General features: G+C 43.5%; 1 protein-coding gene across 2 annotated transcripts in view; it reads right to left on the bottom strand.

Annotated features, from left to right (window-relative positions):
- The window catches only part of SDK1 (sidekick cell adhesion molecule 1), a 369,862-nt gene that overhangs the window by 132,337 nt on the left and 219,194 nt on the right, over positions 1 to 18,331 (bottom strand). For both annotated transcript variants that reach the window (XM_063315194.1, XM_063315193.1), the window contains exons 13-14: positions 17,594 to 17,770; positions 7,051 to 7,187 (exon numbers count right to left, since the gene is read on the bottom strand). In XM_063315194.1, the coding sequence (XP_063171264.1) occupies positions 7,051 to 7,187; positions 17,594 to 17,770 (314 nt within the window). The remainder of the gene's footprint in view (positions 1 to 7,050; positions 7,188 to 17,593; positions 17,771 to 18,331) is intronic.

Genomic DNA, 18,331 nt, shown 5'->3' with positions numbered 1-18,331 from the left:
CCTTGGTTGCTTTGTTGAATTAATTCAAATAATCACCAAGGTGCCCTGCAACTTTTGCATCGTTTCTACAGGGGAGAAAGGTCTGTATGGATACTTTGGTACGGCCTCTTTCTCCTCCTCGTCCTACCTGCTGAGTGTTCCTTGGTTTCTTCAGAACAGCTACGTAACTTTATATTTGATCATGGTTGCACAGTTTTGATAAAGCAGCAATCCTAAGTATGGGTACTTTTCAATGAATGCAATGGGAATTTCTAAGTACAATAAAAAGTGTCGAGACACCGACTCCCTGCAGGAGCTAGATGAGGTCCAATGCTACAGGACAAACATCTGTCCGCACTACAGTATATTTCCTGGGGAGGGGATGCTTGTGGCCCTTCAGGTGAGGCGGAGCCTCCCACATCTGCATGGTGAGGGAGTTGTAGTCTGTCAACATGAGGATAATCACCAATTCCCCACTGAGTCTATTCTATCCGTCTCTCCATCCCCCAGAAAGCATACAGATTGCTTCTTGTAGCCACTTTACTCTGCCTTTTACAGATGAGCTGGTATGAATCAAAAGAGGATTTGTTGTTGTGTTTGTGTCAAGAGAATGCGACAAAAATGAATAGGAAGGAGAAATGAAGACCAGGCTGAATTAATAAGCAACTTGGAGAGGTTTAATCAAGAAAATGGAAGAGCAGACACTAACTAGAATGTTGAATGACCATAAATGAGCTAATTGTCCCTGGTCTGTTTCTTGAAGCCATTCTGTTCCATTTGTTTACTGCAAGTGTAAACACCACTCAAGAGTGCTTAATCTGAGCCGTTCGATCAGCTGAGCCGTTGGATTCAACAACGGAACCTATTAATCTTTCCACCGGCTTAGAGTTCTGCTCTGTTTACATGCCGCATCCGTAGAATACTTCAGTCTTTTTTTCCTCCCTTCCTTGGTAGAAGATAAAAGATCTGGCAAGAAGAGAGATTAAACTAAAAACTAATATAAACGAACCCTATTCATCTCCGGCACTCTGCTTTGCAGGGAAAATAGCAGTCTGAAGGGAAAGATGTGCTGCCTTGCACAGCCCAAGGATCCAGCCAATTTGCAGAGTACCTGTAAAAATTTAATCGGCAGGTTCCTCCTAATAATCAAGCTAAACCTTTGCAAAGGCTGCTCGTCCCTGAAGCACAGAATCAACCAGAAGAAAAGGCTGAATATAAAACCACTTGTTAAACAAAGAAAAAGAACAAGGGTGTTCCCTGTGCTGGATTGCTTCTCGTCACCCTTTTCTGCTCTGCTTTCAGAAGAGGAAGCGTTCCGTACAAATGTCCATACCCAGTTCCACTGGCTTTGCCTTCTATGCCACTGTCACTTGCCCACTCCCAAAGGCCCAGAGAAGTTCTGTAGAAGTGACAATATCGGCATTGGATCAAAGTGCTCAACGGACCCTCGTTGCGCCTCTCATTTGGCATCAGCTGTCCGAATAGACGTTCTCGTGGTCGGTTCTCCTCCCTCGTGCCGCGATGGACGCTGCCTGAAAGCTTTCGCTCCCACACAGCCCCAAATGGATAGACGGTATTTGATCATGAACTCAACTCTGCAGAGACAAATAGATCTATCTTAGCCACCCTGCTGGAAAACAGCTGAGGTTTACCCCAGAGGCTGAGTTATGATCCAGGCTGAAGGCGGATCCAGCTACCTTCTCTTCCGTGCCATTCATCACTCTCCCTATTTACCCTTCTTAGGAGTAGCACGTCTGCAATGGCAACAGCACTGAAGGCTTGTCAACATCCTGTGCAATGAATACAGCTCCCAAAGGTTTCTATTTTAATAGTTCTGAAATGCTCTGCTTTAAATCAGGGAAAAAGAAAAGACGGGGAGAGGGAGAGATTTCTACCTCTCCACACTGTCCTCGCTGTCGCTTCCTCTACCCTGAACAGCCTTTTCCCCCCCATGCTTTGGGAAGATGGGGTGATGGGGGTCCAAATCCTAAGCCCCAAGTAAAGCAAGCATTTTACCCATCCCAAATGCTAGGTAGGAGCTCTGGGAGCGACAGTCTTGAAATATGTGGAGGGCACCAAGCTCACACAGGCCAGCCTAAAACTATCATTTACATTAAATCACCTGTAATTTTCATTCATTACAGCTATTGTTACTGGAATGATCTCTCCTGCAAATTGCTTTGACCATAATGTACATCTACAGATAACGCTTGTATAAATCCCAACTCTCGACGGAGAGAGAGACGAAAGACCATGTTCTGACTTTTATAAAATATATTCTGATGTGTATCACCCAAATTATACTAAGTGGTGGGGTTTTTACTATGTTCCCTCTAACCTGAGCTAAGGTTATGGGGACTCCTAGGGTACTCCTGAGACCGAATAGAGCAGGTCTCCTTGGTGTATCTCATGTTGTTTAAAGGAAGCTAACAAAGGGTTTACTACTACGGTATACCTGTTCTGAATAACAACACCTGAAACTTCTGCTTTTCCAATTTGGGGGGTTCTTGCAAACTGGTATTTTGTACAGCAACTTTCCCACTGTCTCCTTCCTACCATTAATATTTTCCAGGGCCAGTAATACAGAAGGAAAGAGCCCTAGGTATCACTGATAAGTAATGAGTTTCCTAAAAAGAGGAAGGGACTACCTTTGGGTAACTGGGGGACACACTTAACAAGGGGGAGGGCAAGGATAATTCAGGGGGGTGATGACACAAACCAGGGTTCCAGCTTTGCTCATGATGCAGGGGCAGAATTACAGTCTGTGTTTTGTTTCTTTAAAGCTACAGGTAGTTCTCGCTTAACGACCACAATTGGGACTGGAATTTTGGTTGCTAAGCAAAGCAGTCATTGAGTGAACCCAACCCATTTTATGACCTTTTTGCAGCAGTCATTAAGTGAATCACCACAGCTGTTAAGCAAACTACATGGTCATTAAGCAAGTCATGCGGTTCCCCACTGATTTTGCTTGCCAGAAGCCAGCCGGGAAGGTCGAAAACAGCAATCATGTGACCATGGGTTGCTGCGATGGTCATAACTGCACACCGGTTGCCAAGCACCCAAATCGTGATCCTGTGACCGCAGGGACGCTGCAACAGTCATAAGTGTGAGCACTGGTTGTAAGTCAGTTTTTTCAGCACCGTTGTAAGTCTGAACCATCACTAATTGAATGGTCATTAAGTGAGGACTACCTGTATGTCAAGTCTGTTTAAGAGCTTAAAATTGTTGTGTGTTTCCTGTCTCACAATTGTTTGAAACTACTTCTTTGCTTTTCAGCAATCATACTTTGAGGGAACTCCTAAGAGGCCCCCCTAAAAAAAACCAGTCTAGGAGCTATAGGTTACCATCCTCTGCCTTAAATTCACACTTAGGAGGATTCAGACTGCTCTTAACAATAGTCAGCTGGATTAGGAACTGTTAGGCTGTAGGCTGACATGTGCGCTGTGTGTGAACATTATTAGAAAGCCAGTCAAGCCTTGGCAATCAAAAGGAGAGAAAGACGAAATAACTGCAGAACCCCATTTGGAAGCAGTTGTGCCATATGATAAAAATCAGACTCCTGTGTTCAGTTTTTCAGCAGACAAACCCAGGCAGTCTTAAAACTCCACAGCACCCTGTCTGCAAGTGTCCCTTGACCGCTGGGGGATTACAGAGAGCCACCCGGCCCTGCCATCCTTTGCCGGTGAGGATTTGGGGTGCCCAACACGTATTGTGCCATCTTGGCAGCAAATGAAAGGTGAAAGTCATTCAAAAAACTGGTGACAATTTAAACACAGGGGGTTGGGGGGACACTATGGGAGGGAAAATCCAAGAAAGACAAAAACTCACAGGCAGAGGCGTAGTCGGGACATCTCCTGGGAAGGATGGGAAACCAAAACCATGTTCCTAAACATAAATGCAACCCCATCCAAGAAGGCTGGCAAAGGCATTATATGCCAGAGGGCAGAGCAGCACAATGGAGAACAAAAGCACCCATATCACTCTTCTGCTCTGGTGCCTTCCAAGGAAGTCTTTCTTTTCCTTACACACACACGCTTTTCAGTTGTCCATACTTACCTTGCTGGTGCCCCTGGGTCCTCTTCAGACCGTGACTGGAGATGCGAAGCAAGGAAGCGCTCACAAAAGTCTTAGACGGGCTTTCCCTGCTATTAAAAGTCCGTCTGAGGTGAAACGTTTTCAGGGCAGGGAGGAAAATACATCGGCAGCCAAGAACTTGGGGCATTGAAAAACCCAAACGGTAAGCAGTGTAAGATCATGGTCTGCTCTTTGGACTGCACACTGAAACATGAAGTTGGTTGTTGCTATTTTCCACCCTATTTTAATAGGGTATTAAAGGGGCCTTTGGTTTCAACAATTAAGAATTATTCCACGCACTCTAAAATGTCTGGAAGTGCAAGGCCGAAATATTGTTGAAGCTCCTCCTTACTAAAATTTCCTTTGGGTCGTAAGGTAGCATAACGGTGTTTAATGTGCCACAATGTGCTAGTTTACTTCCTTAATGATGGGAACTGCTATTCTTTTTGACATGAGGGAGAAGTGTGAAATGGGACACACTCTACCTACTGCATAATTCATTGTGAATTCTACCACAGTCTTTCTACTTCAGAGAAAGCGTCCCCGGTGAATAGGGGCCAAAGTTACCCATACTGTTAAGTTTAACAATCCTGCCATTGTATATCCTAGATCAACCTCAGGGAGGCATGAGCCCTGGCTATGATTTTCTGCAAAAGGCACCATGTGGGATGACCATTACAGTCTTTGAATCAGTTATAAAGATGAGCCTCAGAGATCAAAAATAACCACTGAATCAGGGCTTAGTTGGCCCCCAGTTTGAAGATGGAAACGATCCTGCCTCTGCTAGACTGAGATTCTTAAAGACTGGAAAATAGGTGTGGTTACTTATATGATGGTCTATCTATTGTCAATACATTTCAGAAACTTGAAGGACTAGAATAAGATGCTTAAATAGAGCCCCTGTATCCATGCTAATATAGAAAGTATCAGCAGTTTTTTTTACCCTGCATTTACTTTTCACATGGTACCTTTCATTCAGAGTATCTACAGTCTTCAGTTCACTGATCTTTCCAGTAACTCCATGTAGAATTACCCAACACAATTAATTGTTCCTTATTTTTTATAGCGCGAACACCAATCAAGATGTGACAGCTTGTCCAAAGCACACGCCCCTTGACAATTCAGACATGAAACCCAAATTCTTCTTTTTTACAGAATTGATCCAACCAATCTCACCACCTTCCCCTGTCCTCCAATTACACTCCTCTGTTGGTGCTCCACCTCTCACTCCCTGGGTTTGTCTCCTTTTTGTATGTGCGCTTGCAGACACAAGGCACAGTGAAGTCCATGTACTCGAAAGCACCATAACCTACCAGCACATCTCAGTGCCTATCAGCTAAAATCCCAGGATCTGTCTGACAGTATGTTGAGAGTTCAGAAAAATCTCTTCATCCTCTTCAGGATTACCGAAGCAATTTTTGTAGGATATTATCAAATCTCTGCTGAGCTTCTTACAGAATTTTAGAGGTGAATTATTATATTTTCCAGCTGACAGTGTCATCATCTCAGTTAGTAGGCCTGATTCTGGCAAAGGTTGATATTCTGTGTTGCATCTGACACCTCAAAACTGCAAAATCTTATCTACCTTTCCACAAATGATCAAAGTGCCACAGATGCTGATCAGAAACACAATTAAGCAACTGAAGTAGAAGAGATTTGTTTTCAAAAGGGTGTTCAGAAGCACGCCAGACACGTCTGAGCTTTTTTCAGTATCTAATAACAAGCTAAATGTCATTATTTTAAATGTTAAACCCTCTGAAACTCCAGACAAGTCAATGAGGACCACCATCAATGGGATGAGTGCCCTTGCGTGTTTGTGCTTTCTTGGATATATGCACACGCAACTTTTCCTTGGCCACATCGGGCTCCTCCATTTTCCTTTCTTACTCACTTTTTTTTCAGGAAGCCGCAAAAGTGAAAGAGACATTAGCAACAAGCATGGTACGGCAACCAACAGGGCAAGAAGGGTAAGAAGGAATGTGCAAGAAAGGAACAGGGAGCTTGTGCCATCTGGATGTTTCTGATTACATCTTCCAAGAGACTCCACCAGCTTGTGGTAAGGAGCATGGGGGTCACAGTTTGGCAATATCTCAAGGGCCACATGTTCCTCTTCCCTAACAAAGACGTTCAAAGGCAGAGGAAGCTTGGGACTACAAAGGAAAGCTGTAGCTTTAGTGGATTACCCTTAAAATAAAAATCTGCTGTCAAATTAAAGAAGCTTCTCTATTCTATCCCGGTCTAATCTTAGCTTTCATCCCTCCATCTTCTGCTTCCAGGAGCAGAATTCCCGGTGTTCCAGGTACAAGTTGGGCAGAAGGATAGATAAAAAGAAGGGGAGACAAGAGGAAGTAGTGGGAAAAACCATAGCTGTCTCACCTCTTGGGTGACAGTAGCAGATCTAAAGCTAGAGGGCATTTCCAAGTTGCAAGGTGTCATTAATCCCAGGTGAAGCCTTGCATGCATCTGCGAGGGAGCGCATCAGAACATTTTAGGGGTGGAAAGGAAGGGTCTTCATTCGTGCAGAAGAGCAGGTGAGTCCATGTGTAAACCACACTCTGGGGCTAAGGCCCAGGTCATCCACTTGCAGACTGGCACAGCTCTGAAGTCTGGTTCTGTCTGTCGCCTTGGAATTCAGAATGACAAAATATCACGGAATCGACAGAACCAAAACTTCAGAACCATGCCAGGATTTCCTAACTGCATCTTCAAGCAGGGAATAGCAAGGCACTCACCCCAGGCTTATTAAGTCAAACATAATGTGACGTGCAGCAGCCTGAAGAGCAGATGTGGCTACGGGAAGTTCCCAATTAAAATCCCCAGTGTAGCAGAACAAGCCGTTATTCACTCAGGGAAATTGTAATTATTGTCTTAAAAAAATCCACAGAAATAAATAAGCAGGGCACCGGTTTTGCATGCTTTGCCTGCCTCAACAAAATGAGAAAGAATAACACGCCAGAAAGCCTTAGGAGGTGAAGGAAGCTCTTCGCCATCACTTACTGTTCTCAGACACTTCGACAATGTAATACAGGACCGGACTGTTTCCGTCGAAGGGGCGCACCCAGGAGAGGATGACGCTGCGGCTGAAGGAAGAATTCAACGTGGCAAGAAGGTTCTGTGGAGGATGAGGCAGCTCTCTGTGAAAATAAACCACCGGTTATTCCTTGCAATTAGGATCAACAAGTAGGGACTAGACAAAGCGATCTGGGTATCAGAAGGATGCCAAGATGGATACAAATTGACTGGATTAATGATCAAGTGAAATAATGTTGGAATGTTGCTGAGTTGTGTCTGGTTTCTAATTTCTTCTACTTGGAAAAAACTATGGTTGACACTTAAGCAGCTCATGGGGGTAAAAGCCAATTTTCACATTTGCTTCTGTTTGTTGTTCAACTGAGGCAACTTGGCCCATAAATTCTTTTAATGGGGAGATTTTTTTTATATATTTTTTTGTAATGGAAAAGCTGTAAAACATACGAGCAGACGATCAGAGTGCTGGAAGTGGGCAGAGTGATGATTTAAACCAGAATCTTTCATACTCGGGCAAGCAGAAGACATTGCAGCCATTGACGGAGAGTTCTGAATCTCACTTATGGTGGTGGAGCCCTGCCATTTTAAACGCAGCCATCAGTACATGTCAGGTTTGGTAGATCCCTAATAACATAAGTGGGATTAAAAGGAGGCTCATGCAGAACAAATGAAAATGCCCACGGATACCACATAATAAAGACTAAATGGAATATTGGGGAAAAAAGTAGCCTTAAGACACAGGATTTCTAAAAACGCATGGGAATGCTTAAACACACACACTTGTCCTCTCACAAAGATGAAGAAAAGGAAGTGGGACATGCATTGTTTTCATCTGAAAAGCACCAGGAAAGCTTTTACAAATTAAAGGTATCAAGTATCTCCTGTCTCAGGCAGAAGCCTAAAGATTCCTCATGTTCGGTAGGATTCACATGATCTGCACCAGGGTTGCACAACGTGTTTCCAGACAAGAGTTGCACATGACTTGTGAGTAGCTTGTCTGGGCTAGGCTAGGCTCCAAGGAATGTGCAGATATGATGGTTATTTCCCAAAGGGATAAAGATTCAGAAAACCATTATGTAAACAGCCAGCTGCAAGCTTCTCCACTATCAGTAAAAAGATTCATCTCCCCACTGAAACACAGGAGGAGTTTTAGAAAGAAACAAGAAATCTCTCTGCGCTAATGTATCAAGCTATAAATAGGTTCTAAACAGGCAATTGTTCAGTTGCCGAAATTCTTGTAACTGCATCTTTTTCTCCTAAATACATTTCGCTCCTAGAAAACTCTCTAGGAGAAGAACCTTGCTAGGAAAGAATTGCCTTCAGTGACAGTGGGATGCAGACAAACCGAGTAACAAAACCAAATCTGATTTCATTTTTGTTACCTAAACATCAAATTAATTAAACACAGCCAGCCTGGTTAAGTCTTCCCATCTGGGTAGTGCTTTCCCCTTTTGTCACACTGAAAATGACAATTTGCTGGAGCCTTCATCGCTGGTTCTTCTGACCAGAGCTGGCCCTGGGTCACCCTTGACCAGTGCTGACCAGTAAGAGCTGTTTCCTAGCCCTATCTGGTGATGCTGGTCACTGAAATTAGGGTTCCTGCATACAAGAGCATGCTACACCTCTCCCCCTAAGCCATAAACTCCACCCAAACAGGGGGGCCAGCTTTGGAGAGCACTAGAAAGTGAGCCTGCAGATTTCTTTCTTTCTTTCTTTTCTTTAAATTGGGCCACAAGGGGAGAGGAAAATTAGCCTGAATCTTGTCTTAACTTATCCCTGCAGATAACAAAACCCTTGATTAGTTCCCTTTCATCGAAGAAGGGGGGAATGCAACCCACCCAGGAAGTTAGTTCTGAATGCTCTCAGGAAGTTTCCTCTCAATATCAATTATTGCTGACCCTCGCTGCACAGACCAAGAAAAAAAAAAGCCCAGTAACTGTACTTGACATACTTAATTCAAATCTGTACTCATTTCTTTTCATAATTTATTAAGCTGCTGCATACTTAGGGCTATCTAAAATCTCAGTGTGGCCATATTCATAAACAAGTGCAGTTCCAGCTCGGTGCAGTTTTAAATCGGAGCTGTAAAAAGCCGGTGCTGCATTTCGAAAGTGGCTGAAGTGGAGAAATGAACTTAATTTTGCATCACCAAGTACATGGTTTCTTCTAACCTTGGCTTTAACAGAAGAGCTAAATTAGATTTGTGTGGGCGAAAGGGATCCCTGGAAGGGAACGAGGCTGTTCTGACTTGGTTTATTAAATTCCAAATGAAAAGAGCTACCTTTTCAACAGCAACGGATGCGGCAGAAAAACTCTGCAACGGTACTAAGGGGTATTGTAATAATGGGGACCTGCTTGACGCAAACCATAATTTCTAGGAATGCAGATCGCTAGCTTCTTTCAGATGTATTGAGTCCAAGGCTGCAGACTCTGACAAATGTTTCCCCTTTTTGAAGTTTGGAGCCAAAAACCTGTTTTCCTCCATCCTCATTCTTTAAACATGCAGGCATTTCCAAATCCATCTGCTGCCATTTGTTTTTCTTATCTTTGCTATTTCAGTGTCGTGATTTTTTTTTCCTTCTCTCCCATACAGATCCCACTGGGGTTGTGATAGCATCGCATGTGCTCCATAGCCAATTAAATTGGAATGGACAATGACATTACTGAGAGCTAATTAAGGTGAGATATTATGAGTTTTTGGCTTCTGGGACGGGTTGCAAGGACAATCCTAGTCACCCACAGGACTGCCGAGGCAATTAATACATCGCAGGGGCAAACTAAACCATTCCGTGGCATGACTTCCTGGATAGGTGGCACATTTCAGCCTCTTGCCACAGAGAAGTTGTTGAGGAGAGGTGAGTCTTCAGTCCAATGACAGAGTGTTTAATCTCACCCTTGCTTTCTGCTCAGCCTCACCTTGCAACCTCAGGAGTCCAAGGCAGTAACGTGCCTGAGCAAGCATGCTCAGGCAGGATCAACAGCCGCAAATGGTCGGAAGGAGTGTTGTTCTATCTACAACAAAATGATTGTAGGGCCCATGAACGGATCGCAAGCTGCTCGCGTTACTCAAATCCCAGTTTGAGTTACAGCTGGCCCTTCTTCCTATGCTTGCAGAGTTTCTGCAGAAAAGCTGTGAAAACTGTCACAACAAACTGCCTAATTATGCAAAACAAAATATGCAATTGCACATTGGAAGAACAGATAGTGATTACGGATGCACCAAATAAACGTAACTGTACTACAGTCAAGCCAGTTTATGTCTTTTCTGGTTAGGTATGTCTTCCAATGCCCAGGTAGCCCTTCATGCCTCTTTGCTGGCACCTGAAGATGTTCTCTTCAGCAGAAGAACAACCAGGGTTCTTTGAGGTAAGCAAAAAATGGATACTGATGGAAATTTGTTTTTGCCCACTTCGAATTCTGATCTTCAGTGGAAATGCAAAGAGATTCCTTGACTCCTGAAACACGGCAGCAATCTTATCCACGAAGTTTAGGAAAAAACGCTGGATCCTTATTTGGGGGAAGGCTGCATCAGCTAATATTTCATTTAGGAAATCCTGACTTAAATAAATGTTCTGGTTTACGATTTGTTGACAACTGATTAACCTGGAAGGCTTCCTGCATATTTTATGAATACGTTGGCCGAAATGTCAACCTTAGAAGAGCTTAGTCTAGAAAAATCTGCACCATTGTCCACTAATTCACAGTATATTGACCACGATGGCTTGGAATTAATGGAGTCAAGGTCCAACACACATGGTGGGTATCAAGGTGAAAAACCCGGTATATTTTAAACTGTCAGGTTATCGCGAACTCCTTTTTTCCCGTTATATTCGGTGGGCTGCATGTAACAATAGTAAAATGTTAAATGGCCTTTTCAGTTAAATAGTCTATGGTGTTAATCCGCAAGACCATAAAATGTGAGGATAATGAACTGCTGCCTTCTGTAATCTGTAACTGTCTGCAGCAGTTCATGCTTACATACCTAGGTCCTTAAAGGCAAAACCACTGAGCATGCAAGAAACATTTGTCACCAGAAACATTGATGGAAAATGAAAGAGAATTCCACAGTAAGAAAATGTCCTGGCCTCTCAATTCTATACAAAAGTGGATATTAACCATTATTAATCTCAGGTGAACAAATGTTTTGATGTCATGCACTGAAGCACCAAAAAGATTGCAAGTGCAGGGAGTAAAAAATGAGCTGCTTTTATAGTCGTGAACAGTGATGTGTTCTTCAAGATTCCCTGCCTGGCTCAGAAATTTAAGTCCTTTGCTCTTAACGTCTGTGAAATTATTTGCCTATTGATGAACCCCCCGAAGTGTCAAAGGGGCAAATCTCCACTGGTTTACTGAAGTGTCTTCTCTGTCAAAACAAGGAAGTAAAAATCCTTCAAATTAAAAAATATTATGCCGCCTCTGCGATAAAAACCCACGGTGACAGCTATTGTTGCATCCTTTCTTCTTTAGGCAAATGTGTTACAGATGTTTAACACTAACACATCATTGCTTTATGTGAGCAAGGAGAACTTCCGATATCGAGAAAACCTTTCTTCATCATCTATTGGCAAGAAGTTTCAAGATGCTATCAAGTAAAAAAGTCTTCCTTTTGGTTTTGGCCTTGCATTACTTTACCTGAACTTGAAGTTTGTATCTGAAATCTTAAAACAAGGCATATTAAGGCAACAATATGGTGCGAAGAGGAACCGAGGAGCCTTATGATGAAGGTGAAAGAAGGAAGTGCAAACGCTGGCTTGCAGCTGAACCTCAAAAAAAGCAAGATTATGGCAACCAGCTTGATTGAAACTGGCAAATGGAGGGAGAAAACGCAGAGGCAGTGAAAGACTTTGTATTTCTAGGTGCGAAGATTACTGCAGATGCTGACTGCAGTCAGGAAATCAGAAGACGCTTAATCCTTGGGAGAAGAGCAATGACCAATCTCGATCAAATAGTGAAGAGCAGAGACATCACACTGACAACAAAGGTCCGCATAGTCAAAGCAATGGTGTTCCCCGTAGTAGCATATGGCTGCGAGAGCTGGACCGTAAGGAAGGCTGAGAGAAGGAAGATGGATGCTTTGGAACTGTGGTGTTGGAGGAAAATTCTGAGAGTGCCTTGGACTGCAGGAAGATCAAACCAGTTATTTCCATCCTCCAGGAAATCAAGCCAGACTGCTCACTTGAGGGAATGATATTAAAGGCAAAACTGAAGTACTTTGGCCACATAATGAGAAGACAGGACACCCTGGAGAAGATGCTGATGCTAGGGAGAGTGGAAGGCAAAAGGAAGAGGGACTGACCAAGGGCAAGATGGATGGATGACATTCTAGAGGTGACGGACTCGTCCCTGGGGGATCTGGGGGTGTTGACGACCGACAGGAAGCTCTGGCGTGGGCTGGTCCACGAAGTCACGAAGAGTCGGAAGCGACTGAACGACTAAACAACAACAAACTGGTTTCCACGCTAGCCTAGGAAATCAGCTGTACTTGGACAATGACTTATACTGTATATAGCCAATAGATTTGCACCAAATTGGGACTTCCATATTAGCAGCAGCCTGGACTTTTCATGAGATTTAATTCTTGTTGATACCACAGGCACTTTCTGCCCATTCTTGCCCGGCGTTACTGCCATGGGTACTGATGAGGATGAGGGAGTAATTCCTACTGCCCAGGTCATAAGATCAAACTTCCTTGACAGACTGAATGAGCTTTAAGCCCATGAAGCTTTACTCTCACAACCAATTAGATCGAGGTTGGAAAAAGGATTAGCTCTCGTAACGTCAGCAATGGGGATGGGTCCACTCTTTTCCCAGCTGACTCTGCAAAATAGAGAGGGAATCCTTCAGTAATGATGAGTGGCAGGAGACAAAACTGATCCTTTTTTTTACAGAGCGCTTAACAGCTTTTTGGAAACCCTTGACACAAGTGGTGATGGTGATCACCATCTGGCTTGTCTTTCAGAGATCAAGTTTATAGAGGAAAGTCTATCAAATGGGTCTTAAGTCTTGCTGACAGACATGTAGTTGCTTCCTAAGATCTAACAAGCCAGTGAATGCCAGTTCCTGGGGAAGGCAGGAAATCTGTGGCCTTCGGCTTTTCTTCAAGGATCCCCAGAGGCATCTGGTGGGCCAGATTGGAACACAAGATCAGAGGCTGTGGTCTGATCTTGTCTCGGGGCTCCTAATAAACCAGCATTTTCAACCTAGTGCCCTCCAGTTGCCCCAGACTTCAACTCGGTACCCAGCCTGCATGCCAAGCAACATGAGCTGACTATTCTGGGTTTCAGGAAAGGGTTGAACTAGGCATTTCTCCATGCAAAAGCCGGTGTGCTACCACAAAGCCATGTACCCCCTCCAGAGACACCCACTCTAGGTTAACAGCAGTGACTTCCCAATGGAACCTGTGCCTGTCTTGATCATGTTCTCTTAATTTCCTGTCGGTACTGCTTAAGACCAATGTCTTCTTATTCTGGGAAGTGGTCTGATTCACACGACACGTGTTTTGGACTCTGTAAATAACCCAAGGAAATCGCTTGAGACCTGATTCTTTTTTACCCATGCTCTCAGGATAAGGCATCTGATGAGAAGACTTCTCCCCCCGCCCATCCCTTTCTGCCATGCAAGCCTGCACATGTGTTTTTGTACCACTTCAGGTAATTTTGGATACAGCAGTAATTTTTCTTTCCTGCATAATAGCCCACCAGAGAGGTTGGAAATTACTAAAAACCTTCTCTATTGTATGGAAAAGATAATCTGCTTTCTGCCTGGCTTCTTCTTAATTGTTCTCACTCAGATGAAGCGTGGAAAATAAAAGGAGTGCAAATGGTACAAGGCAGTCAGTGCAACTGAAGAATATGTAGAATCCACATGATGATGGTTTTTTAAAAAAAATGGGCGTCATTTAAAGTTGTGCTAGTATGCATTTCTGGCTATCACTCTTACTGAGTCTCTTTTATTAATGGAGACATTCAATTATCTCTTCTTTCTGTTGCTCTCATCATGTTTGTATTTTGCTTGCACTTAGGCAGTATTTGTATGGCTGCATGACTGAGGACTGGTTCCTACTGGTTTTACACTTGGAAAATTAAGGTAGAAAAGGAGTGATGGTAGAGGAAATGGTTTAAGGAAGAAAGGGAAGGAAGAAAATTAACTGGAGTCCCTGAAAAACAGCACAGTTTGTGGCAGAACATGTTCTCTATGCAGAAGGCCTCAAATCCAATTGTAGACAACTCCAGTTAATGCTGCAGGGCTGGCAGACATCCCAGTTTATGGAGAAGGTAATTGAAGATGATGAGTCATGGGCCTGGAGTGTCTTTGGCCTTTAAAGGTCTTGAGATGGTCTGCACATCAGATGCCAAGGTTAAAAGTTTCCAGTGGGCACTGGAGATGTCCAATTAAAGATGAGAGCTGTGCAAATCCTTTGAAGGAGGTTCTTCAGAACATGCAGGAACATATACCATGCACCCCTTTTTCAATCATTAAAGCAGCCGCATCTGGGAAAAAGCAAAGCCAAGTCACTGTGCATGCACAAACAGGCAGAAACAGCCGGAAGCAGCTTTAGAAGCTGCTGTGCAAGCCAGGAAAAGACGTGTCTGCTTTAACAATTCAAAAAGTGGTGCTTGGTATGCTCTCCTGTGCATTCTGAAGCACTTCTCTCAAAGGATTTACCCAGCCCTATTAAACACAAGATGGAGGACAATCTGGAGTCTGTTTCTAATGGCCTTCTTAATTTTGTATTTCAACCCTTTCTCCAGATGAAAAACTGATTGCAACAACGGGTGATTTCAAAAGAGAAATCAATCTAGGCCTGGCAGTGAAGAGGCGATGCTGTAATAAAACCAAGATGGGCTGTAATAAACTTCAGAGATGCACACATTATTCAGGATGGTTGAAAGAGGAGCCTTAGGCTTCAAGAGGTGAGGTACGATGAGCTGGCAAAAACTGACACTATTCCCCCAAAAATGGTAGTGTGCATGTTGATATTACTTGTTTATTACATCTTGCATTTTTATCTTACAATTTTATCTCTATTTTACCCTACTGTATTTTATTGTATTTTATCTTACCCTAGTATGTTTTAGCTAATTTTACTGTATTTTAACTGTTTTATGGTATCATATTTTATATTTTATATCTTATAGTGGCTGATGCCCAACTTTCTGATATGGTCATTTGACTAATCAATAAAGTTACTTACTTACTTACTTGCACGTTGATTCTACAAATTATTGCATTCAAAAATTTCTCTGTCTTGTTCCACAAAACGGCCTGATTCTTTTCCTATCTACATTTGTTGTAACAATGGAATAAATTCAGCCAAGAGGCAATGAATTCAAGTCCCTTTCCATTTCATCAGAGCATTTAATATGGAAAAATTTAGGCAAATGCAGCTCTTAATGAGGAAAATTTCACAGTATTCAAGAATCCAGGGTGTTCAAGAGATCAGAGGACCTGGGGATCTTAGAGAAACCTTGGCTTGTTAGAAACACATTTTCTAATCAATTTGTGGACTGGAATATTAAGATCCAATCATCTTGCAATTTTCCAGATAGGGCAACACAATTTGCAGCACTTTAGGCAGGGTAGAAATACATTTCGCTTGTAGAAAAACAAATGCTTTCAGTCTCAAAAGCATGTTAAACTTGTTTATGTTGCTGCCACATACAAAACCTCAGGTTTGCTGCGTTCATTGTGCTGGGTGTACGGCGTATTCCGAAGTAAACCATTAAGAGGAGGTGGTTAATATTGGAAGAGAATGGGGAAGGAATACTGAGTAAACAAGTGCAAAAAAAATAATAATTGGAGGTTAAGAAGATAGAGGCACCCATTCTGCAAGTTCAATTTAAGCCTCTTTCAGTGGACTAGCATCCCTTAGATTGGCCATACTGACTGGGAAGCTAGAAGCTGAGTTCTCTAACTGAGAATCTCAGATGCCTTACCCAACATGCAAAGTCCAATGTGTAATGGCTTCCATGTGGGCTTCAGCCGTGAGTCTTCCTGTTCAGAAAGAGAAGGGTGATGGTGCCATTGGGCCAGATCCCATCCAGGCATCTGCGGGGGGGGGGGGGGGGCGCACCTTACTAAGTAAGTTGTGAGTGTGACTGTCATGAGCACTGATGGTGAGCAGGAGGGGGCCCCTATCCAGGGGGAAAATGCATGCGTAGTAGTGAGGAGTTGAGCAGCCATTCAAAGAGACACAGATCAGACCCGCCTTAACCTCTGGGGTTTATCTGTCTGGGTTTTCCCACGCTTCTTCAGTTTGTTAGGATTTTCTGTCTAATGTAGCAGTAATAAACACTAGAGACCTATTCCTCGTCTCAGCGTGGTTCCTGGCTGTTAGGACATCACATCCATGAGATCACCCAGCACGTCTCAGTAGCTCTTAGCACAACAGGTTGATCAACAGTTAGAGTCATTAGAGTTTGCACACCACAATGACCCCTAAGCTAAGGCCACCCTAAGCGAAGCGGTCATTAAGCAAATCCAATCCAGTTTTATGACCTTTTTTGCAGTGGTCATTAAGTGAATCACTGTCATGAGCACTGATGGTGAGCAGGAGGGGGCCCCTATCCAGGGGGGAAAACGCATGCGTAGTACTGAGAGCTGAGCAGTCATTCAAAGAGACACAGAACAGACCCGCCTTGACTTTTGGGGTTTATCTGTCTGGGTTTTCCCACGCTTCTTCAGTTTGTTAGGATTTTCTATCTAACGTAGCAGTAATAAAACCCTAGAGACTTATTCCTTGTCTCGGCGTGGTTCCTGACTGTTAGGACAGTGACGGAGCCAAGAGTTCTAGCTGGCCATTTCAAGAGCCTCTTGGGGGAAGTGGTCTATTGACCTTAAGGTAAAGGTAAAGGTTTCCCTTGACGTAAAGTCCAGTCGTGTCCGACTCCAGGGGGCGGTGCTCATCTCTGTTTCTAAGCCTTGGAGCCGGCGTTGTCCGTAGACACTTCCGGGTCATGTGGCCAGCATGACGACACGGAACGCCGTTACCTTCCCGCCGAAGTGGTACCTATTGATCTACTCACATTTGCATGTTTTCGAACTGCTAGGTGAGCAGGAGCTGGGATTAACAACGGGAGCTCACCCCGCCGCGCGGTTTCGAACCGCCGACCTTCCGATCGGCAGCTCAGCGGTTTAACCCGCAGCGCCACCGCGTCCCCTATTGACCTTACAAATACATTTAAAAAACAAGGCCATTGTGGCTGAGTACAGACAACTGTAAAGATGAGGGATCCAGCTGGGAAAGAGAGGAACCCTGTCTCTTTGTTGAATGATGAATGTAAAATGGAGATAACTATTGGTATTATTATCTAAACTAGCTTTTCCTGTGTAAGTTTATAGTAGCTCATAAAATATTCTATTCAGGTTAGCTAGTTTCATTGATTCTGAAAGCCTTTGTGTGTGATGAATCTAAAGCTAAATTAAAACCTCCAGAGAGAAATACACTCAAATAAAATGCAAAAGTCAAAGCTAAAACTGGTCTTCCATCCAAACGTGCTATGAGAGGACTCACATCACTTCCATTCGAGCCACCCTTGAATCATTCCCTCCAGAGGAGCTGACTTCGCAGGTGTAGTCGCCAATGTCACCTGACCAGGTCTGGCCAATGATGAGGCTGCCATCGTTCTCGATAGTGATTCGGGAGCTGCTAGATGGGTTGATGACAACGGCGTCCTTCTTCCAAAGATACCTATGGTCACAGTACATCAGATGGATAAAGTCAGCTGTCTATTTTGTTAAACACGACGAATGCGCTGAAGTTATGTGGTAAAAACAGAGGTAAATAATTATACCAAATGGTGAGACCCACTAACACTCTTTCAAAGGCTCATTTGGTCATAGTGAATGTCTACTGGGCCGGCTAGACTAATAAACGGTTCTGATAAAGCAGTGTTTTTTTCAACCTTGGCAACTTTAAGATGTGTGGACTTCAACTCCCAGAATTCCCCAGCCAGCAGGCTGACAAGTGAATTCTGGGAGTTGAAGTCCACCCGTGTTAAAGTTGCCATGTTTGAAAAACACTGTGATAAAGGATGCAACCCTCCTCTATAGAGCTCAAAGACAAACGTGTCACTAACTATTATTTTTTTGTGGGGGGGCAAATTTGAAGCTATGATTGGCAACCTGAACCAAACCCAGTTTTGGAAAACCAGAAACTTTCCCCTTCTCCGTTATGTTTTCTTGGCTTTGCAAAAAAGTACCCAGACGTTGGGCTTTGCTCTCGAAACTGCCAGCGATCAAAAATATTTAT

Source organism: Candoia aspera, chromosome 14 (assembly GCF_035149785.1).
Source record: "Candoia aspera isolate rCanAsp1 chromosome 14, rCanAsp1.hap2, whole genome shotgun sequence".
Lineage (NCBI taxonomy): Eukaryota > Metazoa > Chordata > Lepidosauria > Squamata > Boidae > Candoia > Candoia aspera.
This window is presented reverse-complemented; position numbering and strand designations above follow the sequence as displayed.